The sequence below is a fragment of the Macrotis lagotis genome, chromosome 3, assembly GCF_037893015.1.
Source record: "Macrotis lagotis isolate mMagLag1 chromosome 3, bilby.v1.9.chrom.fasta, whole genome shotgun sequence".
Lineage (NCBI taxonomy): Eukaryota > Metazoa > Chordata > Mammalia > Peramelemorphia > Peramelidae > Macrotis > Macrotis lagotis.
The window spans coordinates 228,865,915-228,878,505 of NC_133660.1; the positions used below are offsets into that span (position 1 = coordinate 228,865,915).

The 12,591-nt window shown below is 35.5% G+C and overlaps 1 protein-coding gene across 3 annotated transcripts in view; it reads left to right on the top strand.

Annotated features, from left to right (window-relative positions):
• Positions 1-12,591, top strand: part of GAK (cyclin G associated kinase) — a 145,853-nt gene that overhangs the window by 103,683 nt on the left and 29,579 nt on the right. For all 3 annotated transcript variants that reach the window (XM_074230101.1, XM_074230100.1, XM_074230102.1), the window contains exons 20-24: positions 767-919; positions 2,995-3,483; positions 5,853-6,026; positions 11,537-11,677; positions 11,980-12,099. In XM_074230101.1, coding sequence (XP_074086202.1) covers positions 767-919; positions 2,995-3,483; positions 5,853-6,026; positions 11,537-11,677; positions 11,980-12,099 — 1,077 coding nt within the window. The remainder of the gene's footprint in view (positions 1-766; positions 920-2,994; positions 3,484-5,852; positions 6,027-11,536; positions 11,678-11,979; positions 12,100-12,591) is intronic.

Below are 12,591 nucleotides of genomic sequence, written 5' to 3' on the forward strand. Positions count from 1 at the left end.
ATTATTTTTATTCAAGTATCCACTGAGCAAGAGTGACCATGTTCATTTTTTCTATTTGAAGAAATCCAAATTATTGGTAATGTCAGCTCCTTTTTACAAAGTCTTAAAAAGAAAAAAGTTGTTATAGTCTATAAGACAGGTTAGGAAAAAATAGGGCATTTATATGAGCTTACCGACTAATTTTCACATTCGTGATTTAAGATTTTTTTTTCCTTTTTTCTATTCAGTAAGCATTTATTAAGGTACCTATATTTAAAGTTCTCTTATGAAGAATAATTATGTACGTGTTATTTAGAGAGGTGTGTGTGTGTGTGTGTGTGTGTGTGTGTGTGTGTGTGTTCAGTCAAAGGAGTGCTTATTTTATGAAATGATATTCCTGAAAAGCTTTTACACTGAGTCATATTTTAAGTACACAAAGGAAGCTTATGGTAAAGGAATCCTGTGGTGATTTTGTTGATAAGAGTAGGGGACTTTTTTTTTTTAAGGAAGTACCACTTCATTTCTTCTAATAAATCATGATATTAATTTATTAGATTTACTTAAAACTGCTGGTTCCTGTTGGGAAAACCCTAGTTGAATTGAAGCCTTATTAAGTTTTTATAATTCTGTCATGCTAAGTAGTTTCCCATTATAGGTGCCTATTATAGATACATGCTGCCATAACAGGTCCTGCTGAAATATATAAGGTATGATAAATGGGTATTCTTTGGAGAACTTGAAGTCTAATGTATTGATTTGCATTTGTTTGGCATTTCACAAATAATAGGTAAACCTGAGCTTCCTAGACAGCCTGGATCCACAGCCCAGTATGAGGCGGAAGCCTCCCAGCAGTCTCCTGAAAGTGTGCCCACAGAATCAGACTCTCCACAGAGTAACAGCACTGAGACAAATAACTTTTTTCATACATTGGACTGGCAAGGTATGGGATGTAATGAGGAGCCTCTGGTAGTGCTGGGTTGATCTGACTTTATAAAATTTTGAGAATTGATATACCAGATTAAGTCACCAGCTCAGAATGTCTGACACTGTACTAAGGTCTCTGATGTAGAGCGTAATATCCCTGTTTGTTTTTGTCTGTTTGTGACATTGCCTCAGATGGGTAAATATAATTACAATGCTCCTTTTTTTTAATTAAAATTTTTTTTCAATCAAGACTTTTCTCCTTACTCCTATCTCTCTTTTTTATTGTTCCTTCCCCCCCCCCCGGTTTTTGATAGAAGTTACGTGACTTGCCCAAGGTCACACAGCTAGTAAGTATCAAGTGTCTGATGTTGGATTTGGTCTCAGGTCCTCCTGATTCCAAGAATGGTGCTCTACCCAGTGCACCATCTAGCTGTCCTGATTCCTGTTTCTTAAGGGGGGGGGGGGACAAATTGCTTGAAATAAAGAAAAAAATCACACAAAATTAGATTTTCATATTGGCCTTTTCTAAAATGTGCGTCTTATTCTACTGTATATTAAATAGTACCATCTCTCTTTTCAGGAGGGTAGATAGCATTCTTTATCACTCCTCACAGTATAGATTGTTGTTTTGATCTGAATTCTTAAATCCTTTATAATTGCTCATTTTTACAGTGTGGTTCTACTCACTTAACTCATCCTAAATCCATAAAAATCTTTTCAAGTTTCTCTGAAACCATTACCTTCCCATGTCATTATTTGTTCAAACCCCCCCCCCCCCCCAGTTGATGGGCAACCCCTTTGTTTCCATTTTTTTTCTACTACAAGAGCTGCTATATATTTTTTTTTTCTGAATGGGACTTTTTCCTTTTTATGGTCTGTAGTAGAGGCATTATTGCATCAAAGGGTGTTCATTAAAGTGACTATTGGGGCTTAATTCAAAATTGCCTCTAGAATGGCTCGGCTAGCGTACTGTCCCATCAGTGGTGTATCATTGTGACTGTTTATGTGCAGCCCCTTCAACATTTTCCATTTTACCTTTTTTTTTGTCAACTTCGTATGAAATGGAACCTCAGAATTGCTTTAATTTGCATTTTTCTTATTATTAGTGATTTGGACCATTTTTTTTAGATAAAATTGATTTCTTTTTCAGAACTGGCTCTTTTATAGCTTTTATTCATTGACTGAAGAATGGTTCTTATTGTTGGAAATTTGAATCAGTTCTTTATATATCTTGGAAATGAAACTTTGTCAGAGAAACTTGCTTTAAAGATATTTTTCTCAATTAACTGTTTTCATTCTTATCTTAGTTCTGTCTGGATTTGTTTGCATAAAAACTTTTATAATTAAAAAAATCATCCATTTTATGTATCTTCTTTGATCTACTCTCTTACTTTGTCATGAACTTTTCATAGATTTGATAGATAATTTATTATTTGTTATTCTAACTTGTTTATGTGACATTTTATGTCAAGATCATGTATAATTGCTCCATGGTTGTCTATTCCTCATCCTGGAACTATATCATAGTCATTCTTACTTCTTTACCCTGGCTTTTCTCTTCTCATCTGGAATGCATCCCTCCCTTCTTCCAGCTCTCCAGATATTCCATCTTCTGACAGCTATTTCTTCAAGACTCAGTTTGAATTCCCTTTCCTTCATGAAGCCTTCCTGTTATTTCCAGGTTTCTGTAACCCTTGTTAATCTTTCTCTTCTGACCTTCTTTAACATATTAGTACAAGATACTGTTAATGCCAGCAATATTTATTATATTTCAGTTAATTGTCTTGCATCATTTATTTGCTATATTATGCATGGTAAATCTTGTCCATCCATCTAGAGTGTTAGCTTCCTTCAGGTAAAGATCATTACTTCTGTAATTTCTGCCAGGAATGTAATATTTACCTGTTTTTTAGTTAATGTGTGTGTGTGTGTGTGTGTGTGTGTGTGCACGCGTGCGCACGCCAAAGAAAGCATGTTATAATAATGAAAATTTTATTTCTCTAAGCATTTGAACTTTAGTTGGTTTATGAATCTCTGTTTTCTCTTATCCCTCTTGTTCCTTACTCCTACCACCCCATCCCAATTTTGCAGAAGGAAAAGTATCAGAATCTGGAATAGAAAATAACTTTCTTAAAGAAAACCATGATGTCCTGAATGAAGACAGGGATGGAAGTGAGTTGTCTGATGAAGAAACTTCTGCTTTCCCTAGTGAAAGCAAAGTAATTACTTTTGAAGAAGAAAAATCTGGTGCCCTTGAAAAAGCAGAAGACGAAAATTTGCTCTTTGATACAGAATATGAACACTCAGCCCAGCTGCAAGAGCTACAACATGAAGACAGTGTTGATTTGCTAGGCCTGGACTCTGAAGCTGGTCTAGAGCAAAGCCATGCTGCCAAAGAAATTCAGACTTCTTCTAGCAATGCTGATTTGTTAAGCAATTTGTTTGTTGCCAGTGTGGCTGTTTCAGAAGAGCCTATGGGGGACTTGCTTGGGTCAGGGACAGATTTCTTTTTCAGTAGCCCTCCTCTTTCTTCTGATAATGCACAGAATATTTCACAAAATGTTGCTCACTCTTCAGCTGGTAAGTCCTTTTGTAATAATGTTCTAATTGTCAGTTTCTGGTTAGAATGAATAAGTATCAAGTGAATTTTTCTTACTCTTTTTTTTCTTGCTTTGTTCATGAATCTAAGACTTGGAAAAAGGAAGGCAATCATAGGGTTTATAGATAGATGAATTTTATATTTGAAGGTCCATCTACTCACTGAGGTGTGATGGAGAAGCCGCCTTCAAGAAGTTTGGTACTGAATAGAATTGGAAATCAATGACTTGGTAATGTGCATGTGGCAAACTTGAAAAGGAATATTGAGATTGTCTGTGCTGAAGAGATTAAGGAGGTAGAAACAGCTGTGAAATGTGTGGATTTGAATGACTTCGTGCAAGCTTCTGAATTACAAGGCATCTCATGGAATCAAAGTACTTTAGAGCTAAAGGGTCCTAATCATCATCTGGTTTCCTGTGCTCATTATTTTGGATAAAATGTGAAGTAACTTGCCTCTGGTCACAACCAGCAACTAAGTCTCCAGTTGTAGTTAGATAAATCCTTTTCCACTGTCTCTTCCCAGAGAACTTTGAAGAAGGTAAGTCTTCTTTGTAAAGTTAAGGAAGAGATGAATAGAGATCGATTTGCCTTGCAGTTTTCAACATAGTGGTCTTCTGATTAACTGATAAATGGGGTGAGAACCCATCCTGCCATACCTTCAGGTTGTCCAATTATGGTATACTTAGAAACTAGCCTTGAAAAATGTTATCAACCACATTACTAGTGCATTTTGTGATGCTCTTTTTCTGGAAATCTTCCTGATCACACTATATTGCAGTCCCAGACTGAGAATTAGCCTTGGCTTTGTGACTCCTTCACTACTGTAGAGGTTGCTAGGAAGTAAATTTCTTTTAGATGATTTTTTTTCCCCAATGACTTCCATTGCACAGGAGATCTTTTCTTTAGGAGAGGTTAAATTTTGGACAAGATCTCAGGGGTGCAGGTTAAAATGTTTTTCTGCAGTTTCTCAATACCATGACCTCTTCTCTCTCAAAATATTCCTTTGTTAACTGCCTCACCTTGCCCCCCAAATACTAGGAATCCAAAAGCCTGGGGGGAAAGTCTGTATTCCTTATTTGTAACTTTCAGGAGAAAATCTAGTTCATTTCTCTTCTCGTTTTGTCCAGAGGTTTACAAAGGCTGATAATAATAATAGAGTTAAGGTAAGGCTAACATTATCAGCAGGAAGTGTTGCCATCTAACACACATAATATTTCACTAAGTAATTCCTTGTATTTGAGCCATTGTTTTGTTCATTGATTTAATGTCCTACTTGGTAATTTTGTACATTCATTTGAAATAATTTTAAATTAATTTCCTCAAAATAAAGGACAGTTCTTTAGAGTGGCATATGTATGTAGCATTTCCCTCTGAACTACCAATATTTTGCCTTTTAAAATCCTAATTTTTACCTTTTTATAAAAATGAAGAGATAAAGCAAGGACTATCCTATTATAGAAATATGTAAATTCAAATTGGAAATTGAAATATTATCAAGAATCTTTTGTAATTTCAAATTTAGAAATGCCAGGATCTTGTTTTATATAATATAAGAATTTAATGAAAAAACATTCCTGATAATGTAGACATTTACTTTTATAACAGAACACAACCTTTTGAGATTTTTTTAAGTCTCAGGTGTTCTAATCTTTAATTTTACCTATTGTTATTATGTGATCTAACTGAATAAATTGAAAGAACTCTAAATAACCTCGAACAGATGGCAGTGGAATAACCTGAAACAAATAGCTCTTCTTTAACTCCTGTCAAATATGAGATTCTAATGTCCCCAGCAGTTACAAAATAAACTGACTAAATGCTTAGATGTAGTAGCTTACTTTATAATTGAATACTGTAATTATAATTTCCTAGAAGCCTTTTTTTCCCCACTACTACACCAGTGCTCTTAATTTAGTTAATTAATATTAGCATACAGATTTTTCTGTACCAGTATGTAAAATCTGTATGGTGTTTCTGAGGTTTTTCTTTAATCTGGCTTTGTCTATAGGAGGCCTCTAGGATAGAGGGATGACCAAAAATTAATGTGAAGGGAGTAGCTTCCAAGGGAAAAGAACCATGTGCATGAATTGATTGAATTTCAATAGAAATTTTTTGTTTATTGGTATAATTGTTTTTTTGGGGGGTTTCATCATCAATTAAAATAATTTTTTTTTGCCTTTATAAACCCCCTGGGAAGAAGGACAGTAGTGCTGCCATAATGATAAAGCATTTCCTTAAAATATTTCTTGTAGGATTTCATCCCACCTCCAATTAAGTGTTAGGTTAAAGTAAAAACTCTACTGTTGGTAAATTCTAACAGTTCATATTATTTTGGCTACCATTTTCCTTAGCTGATCCATTTGATCCATTCACGATGTCATCCAGTTCAGAAACTCAGAGTCATTCCAATCCTGATCTGTTTGAAGATTTTCTTAATCCCAGTTCTGCACCAGCCTCATCCAATATGTTTCCTTCTACACACAGCGCACCTCCTCCTTCTTCTAGTTCTGACTTCTTACATTTAGGTGAGTGAGCCTTGATTCTTGTTTTGTAGATTTTGATCTTGCTTTAGTGGAGACTATGGTCTGATTAAAAAATTTACTTCTTACTTTTAGATTGTTTCTTATTGTGTACTATTTATTATACGAAGTCTATATTGTTAGGTGTAGAAAGAACCATACCTCTTGTGAAAATGTCAGCTAAAAACTACCCCAATTCATAGAACTTTAATATATATACCAATTTCTATTCATTTTGTAATATTAGTTTCCTGATGATATCTCTATGGGGTGTGTGTGTGTGTGTGTGTGTGTGTGTGTTTGTGATCTGAAAATAATGTATTGGCTATAAATGAAATTGCCTTTTATGTTAGTATGTTTTATGTCATTTTTTGACTTGTGATTTCTATTGTAAGAAAAACCCCTTCCATATTATGATATATCTGATTCCTGATTGCTTGTGTTTCTCCTCAGTTTTCAATCTTTGATTCAATTGGCAAAGCTTGTGCACATTTGGGTTTGGGACCCTAGGATACTTTCTTCTTTTTTTTTTTTAGAAAGATTTTATTTGTTTTGAATTTTGCAATTTTCCCCTCCATTCTTGCTTCCCTTCCCCCACCCCCCACAGGAGGCATTCTGTTAGTCTTTACATTGTTTCCATGATCTACATTGATCTCAGTTGAATGTGATGAGAGAGAAATCATATCCTTAAGGAAGAAAAATAAAGTATGAGATTGCAAAATTATATAATAGGATAACTTTTTTTTTATAATTTGAAGGTAATAGTCTTTGATCTTTGTGCAAACTCCATAATTCTTTCTCAGGATACAGATGGTATTCTCCATTGCAGATAGCTCAGAATTGTCCCTGGTTGTTGCACTGATGGAATGAGCAAGTCCATCAAGGTTGATGATCACCCCCATGTTCCTGTTAGGGTAATACAATATTTTCTGGTTCTGCTCATCTCACTCAGCATCAGTTCGTGCAAATCCTTCTAGGCTTCCCTGAATTTCCATCCCTCCTGGTTTCTATTTTTTACCCTTTTTCATCATCTCCTGTGATACAATAATAGTCTCCTCAATTGTGATTGCCTTGCTGTTGTTACCTAATCTAATTTAGTGGGTGTGTGTTTCTGCTGTTACTCAGATACTAAGTATTCTGGTGTTCTGATTACATCATTTTGAAATGTACTTTAGTGCTTTGGGCCTAAAAGAGTGGCCTAAATTGCATCTGAACTGGATTTGAAACATTTCACAGGTTAACATCTGATAAAAAGCTTAGGAGATCTAAATAGATTTTTTGATTGTTGAGAATAATTTGTGGTAACTTCTCATTGCAGGAAAATTATGGGAGAATTTAGTAATAGTTAAGGAGCAGTGGTGTCTCTTCCCCCCCCCCCCCCCATCCTTCCTGTGCAATAGAGTATGCTTTCTTTGGAAGAAATCTTAGAAGTCATCTTGCCTTTTTTGTTTAAGGCATGAATTTTTTTCTACAACATCTTTGACCTGGTGATCATTCATGTCTGAACTGTGTTATTAATGAGAAGCTCACAATTTTATAACATGGCCCCATTTACTTTTTTGGATCGATCTTTTATTAATTAAAACTACTGCCATTTATATGATGTTTTAAGATTTAAATGGCACTTTAACATATTTTATTTGATCCTTATAATACGTTTATGGAATAGGACCTCTACATAATAGCACTCTCACATTATAGGTAAAGAAGCAGGCTTATACTTACCCATATTTTCATGGCTAATAAATATCAGAGATAGGAACTAAACCTAGATCTCTTTTCTCCAATTCTATCATTCTTTCTATTATTATCACTTGCCCCCTTTTAGAAAGTTTTTTCTCATTTTGAGCTCTCTGTAAATTGGTGCTTATAAAGGGACCTCAATAAGCAGAAAAAGAAATAGATATTCTCATTCATCTTTTTTCACCTCGCAAAACCTCTTTTGGATTTTATCCTTGCCCAGAAGTATTCTAGCTTCTGACTTCTTCACTCAAATGAAATTTCTTTGTTTAAAATATACAATGTTCTAAAGGCCGGATCACAAGACCTCTTATTAATCTTCATCATTCTTCTCTGTACCATTTGAAATTGTGACCCTTCTGGATACTCATTCCTTTTTTGGTTTTCATAACTGCTCTCTGTCTTGGTTCTCCTAACTCCTTGATTACTAGCTGTTCTGATCTGCTGGGTCATCATGAATATTTTGCCCCACTGTGGTGATATATCTAAGGCTTCCATAGAGGACCCTCTTATCTCTGTGTGCTTGGTGACCTGGTCACAAATGTCACCCAAACCTATATATATTCATCTGTAGTGCCTTTCATGAGCTCCAGCCCAACATCACTACCTGTTAGACATTTCAAACTTTATATTACATAGATATCACAAACTCAACATGTCCAAAACAGAACTTAGTATCTTTTCCCCAAAAACCACCATAATCTTAATATTCCTGAACTCCTCACCTTTACTCCACAAAGCTAGATAATTTCTCAGTCTTCTTGTCTTTTAACTCCTCAGTGTCACTAGCATCGTACCTTTCTCTCTCTTCACAGCACTACCTCCCTATTTCAAACTGTGATCACCTCCTATAAACTATTACTCCTGACTAGTCTCCATACCTGAGGTTTCTAAACCCTTTCCCAAATCTTTCTCCACATAGCTTCCAAAGTGATAATCCTCAAACTTAGGTGTGACTATCACTCCCTTTCTCTATCACCTCTAGGATTTTCTGTTAAGCATTTTAAAGTCCTTCGCAATTTTGCTTCTAATAGATGATAATCAGGATCATACTACAAATATTTGCCTTCTTGACTTTGTTTCTAGTTTGTCAGATTCCTTGAAAGCTCTGTGACTTTATAGCCTCTTCTTGTCCTCACAATCTAGTTTAACAAACACTAAGTATTTGTCAGTGGGAATGCAATGCTTTGTGCATGGTCCTTGGGATAAAGAGTTGGCTCCTGATGTTTTTGAATAAACAGTCTGCAAGGGGAGAGGAAATATAAAAGAATAATTATAATGTAGAATAGGATATGATTTTCAGGGCATAATAACACAGATGACATATTTCTTTTATTTAGGGAGACATGGAAAATTGCTAAATATTTTCATCAGACCAACATCTCCTAGCAGCCACCTCAATTCTTGAACTCTGAGCTGTTGGGCCCACCCTGCAATACTGTAAATTAGCTTCTGTGTTTGAGGAGAGTGAGTGACTGTTAGGTTAGGTGACCTTTGGTGGAAAGGTAAGAGTAAATGGCGACCTACGGTTAGCATTCTCAGGTCTGTTGTGATACAGTGGAAAGAGGACTGGACTTATGCATGAGGTCTAGGTAGGGCCTAGTTTTCAGTCTCTTACTAGATATCTGATCTTTGTTCAGATCACTTTACTTCTGCCTAACTGTCCTTATTTCTGGAAAGGAGACCTTTCTATTAGGGCTAATATAAGAAAAGCGCTTGTAAATCTTAAAAGTCTAAAGAAATAAGGTTTTTTTTTTTTTAATGTTTATTCCTCTCACATTATTTATCTTCCATTTAATGAGATGATAGGTTAAAAATGGAATTTTGCTGTCATTAGGTGAAGATTCCAAAAAGTGCTGCCTGGCAGTTGTTTTTGCCAAGACTAGAGATAGATTTATTCTAGGTAATAAATAATGACAAGGGCGCATTGGCTTGTTTATAAACACAAAGTGTTTGGTTGAGAGACACAGATACTGTAGAGTGGAACTGAAGAGCTGTCTGTCACACTTGACTGATATCAGAACCTTTAAGAGGATTTCTCAGTCCAGAGATACTGAAAAGAAAGGATTGAGAAGTGACAGTTCTCTGTTGACATTTTAGAACTTTGTGTTAAACTGATTCAAAGTTTCTTAGTACCTGAATTGGATGCTAGAACGGAAGCTGTTTTGAATTAGTGTCCTCAGAGAATAGTTTTGCCCCCCTTCAAATATTCCTTAGAAATAATGTTTAGGGAAAATACTAAGAGAAGAAACCCAAATCAGATATTCTATGTATATGTGATCATGCACCATTTATCCTGTTCATTTTAAATAATAACCCTCACTTTTTTCATTTTAAAGATTTTATTTTTTCTTTGAGTTTTACAATTTTTCCCCTAATCTTACTTCCCTCCCCCCACAGAAGGCAATTTGCCAGTTTTTACATTGTTTCTATGGTATACAGTGATCCAAATCGAATGATAAGAGAGAAATCTTATCCTTAAGAAGAAAAATAAAGTATAAGAGATAGCACGATTACATAATATCAGGTTTTTTTCCCTAAATTAAAGATAACATTCCTTTGTCTTTGTTCAAACTCCACAAATCTTTCTCTGGATACAGATGGTATTCTCCATCACAGATAGCCCCAAATTGTCCCTGATTACTGCATTGATGGAATGAGCAAGTCCATCAAGGTTGAACATCACCCCCATGTTGCTGATAGGGTGTACAATGTTTTTCTGGTTCTTCCCATCTCACTCAGCATCATTTCATGCAGGTCCCTCCAGGCTTCTCTGAATTCCCATCCCTTCTGGTTTCTAATAGAACAATAGTGTTCCATGACATACATATACCAAGTTTGTTAAGCCATTCCCCAATTGAAGGACATTTACTTGATTTCCAATTCTTTACCACCACAAACAGGGCTGCTATAAATATTTTTGTACAAGTAATGTTTTTACCCTTTTTCATTATCTCTTCAGGGTACAGACCCAGTGGTGGTATTACTGGATCAAAGGGTATGCTCATTTTTATTGCCCTTTGGGCATAGTTCCAAACTGCTCTCCAGAAAGGCTGGATGAGTTCACAGCTCTACTAACAATGTATTAGTGTAAGCTTTTCCCACATCCTTTCCAACATTGATTATTGTCCTTTCTGGTCATATTGACCAGTCTGACAGGTGTGAGGTGGTACCTCAGCAATGCTTTAATTTGCATTTCTCTAATAAGTAATGATTCAGAGCAGTTTTTCATATGACTATGGATTGCTTTGATCTCCTCATCTGTAAATTGCCTTTGCATATCTTTTGGCCATTTGTCAATTGGGGAATGGCTTGTTTTTTTTTAAATTTGACTCAGTTCTCTGTATATTTTAGAAATGAGTCCTTTGTCAGAAATACCAGTTGTAAAAATTGTTTCCTAGCTTACTACATTTCTTTTGATCTTGGTTACAGTGGTTTTGTCTGTGCAAAAAGCCTTTTAATTTGATGTAATCAAAATCATCTAGTTTGGTGATGTTTTCCATCTCTTCCTTGGTCATAAACTGCTTCCCTTTCCATAGATCTGACAGGTAAACTACTCCTTGATCTTCTGGTTTGCTTTTAATATTGTTTTTTTAAGTCCAAATCCTGTAACCATTTGGATCTTATCTTGGTAGAGGGTGTGAGGTGTTGGTCTAATCTAAGTTTCTTCCTTATTAACTTCCAATTTTCACAGCAATTTTTATCGAAGAGAGAGTGTTTATACCAATAGCTGAACTCTTTGATAACCCTCACTTTCATTGGAACTTTCTTCCCAGGAAATTTGCCCACAGAGCAGCCTACCAAGATGACTACTTCTGCCAGCCACCCTGATCTCTTGGGAGGATGGGACTCCTGGACTGAGTCTTCTGGGATTGGCAACGTACCGTCACCACAGCCTGTCAGATCTGCTTGTGAAGGTATAGGACTTAACAGATGTTCCATTAGCGAAGAAAGGAAAGGCACTGCTTTATTGCAACAGTGATCTGAGGATAGCTACAGATTGACACCAGAAATGGAGGATGACTTATAATTTCTACTTTAATAGTCACATACATGCTGTTTCTTCCATTAGACTGAACTCTATGTGTGTGTCTATGAGTGTGTTATTTCTTTGTATCTCTAGAGCTTCTTATAATCTATACATAGTAGACACTTAATAAACTTAATAAATGCTTTTTAACTTTTTTATTGAATCTTAAATATTTCCTCCATTCCATAGGCTCAGCCTTTTCTTCAGGAAACCAGTCAGGTGTTAGCTCTGGCTCATCTGTCAGCCAACCTAAATCTCAGAACTTTGATCCCTTTGCTGATCTTGGTAACCTCAGTTCAAATATTCAAGGTAATGTGTGAAATTCATTCATTCATTTATTCATTTATTCATTTTTTAGTTTTTGCAAAGTAATGGGGTTAAGTGGCTTGCCCAAGGCCACACAGCTAGGTAATTATTAAGTGTCTGATGTCGGATTTGAACTCAGGTACTCCGGATTCCAGGGCTCTGGTGCTCTATCCACTGTGCCACCTAGCCACCAGTGGGTGAAATTTATGCAAACAAAGCAAGAACTTTTGTTTAAAGTGTTAATGTTTATTGGAATTATTTCTTTTTTCAAAATGACTGTAAAAGCTTACACAATATAGCTTAAGTATGTGTGAATCCAAGTATTTTTATTACTATTGTGTTTTAAACCTTTCTGTTCTAGCCATTGATAGGTAAATAAATTTAAGCATTCTGCAAATCAAGACTCCTATAAAACATCTAGTTTTTATTAGTGTTTCCTATAAATTCCTCCAAAAGTAGCATGTATGGAGTTCTTTGGGTGAGGTAAGAAGGAAT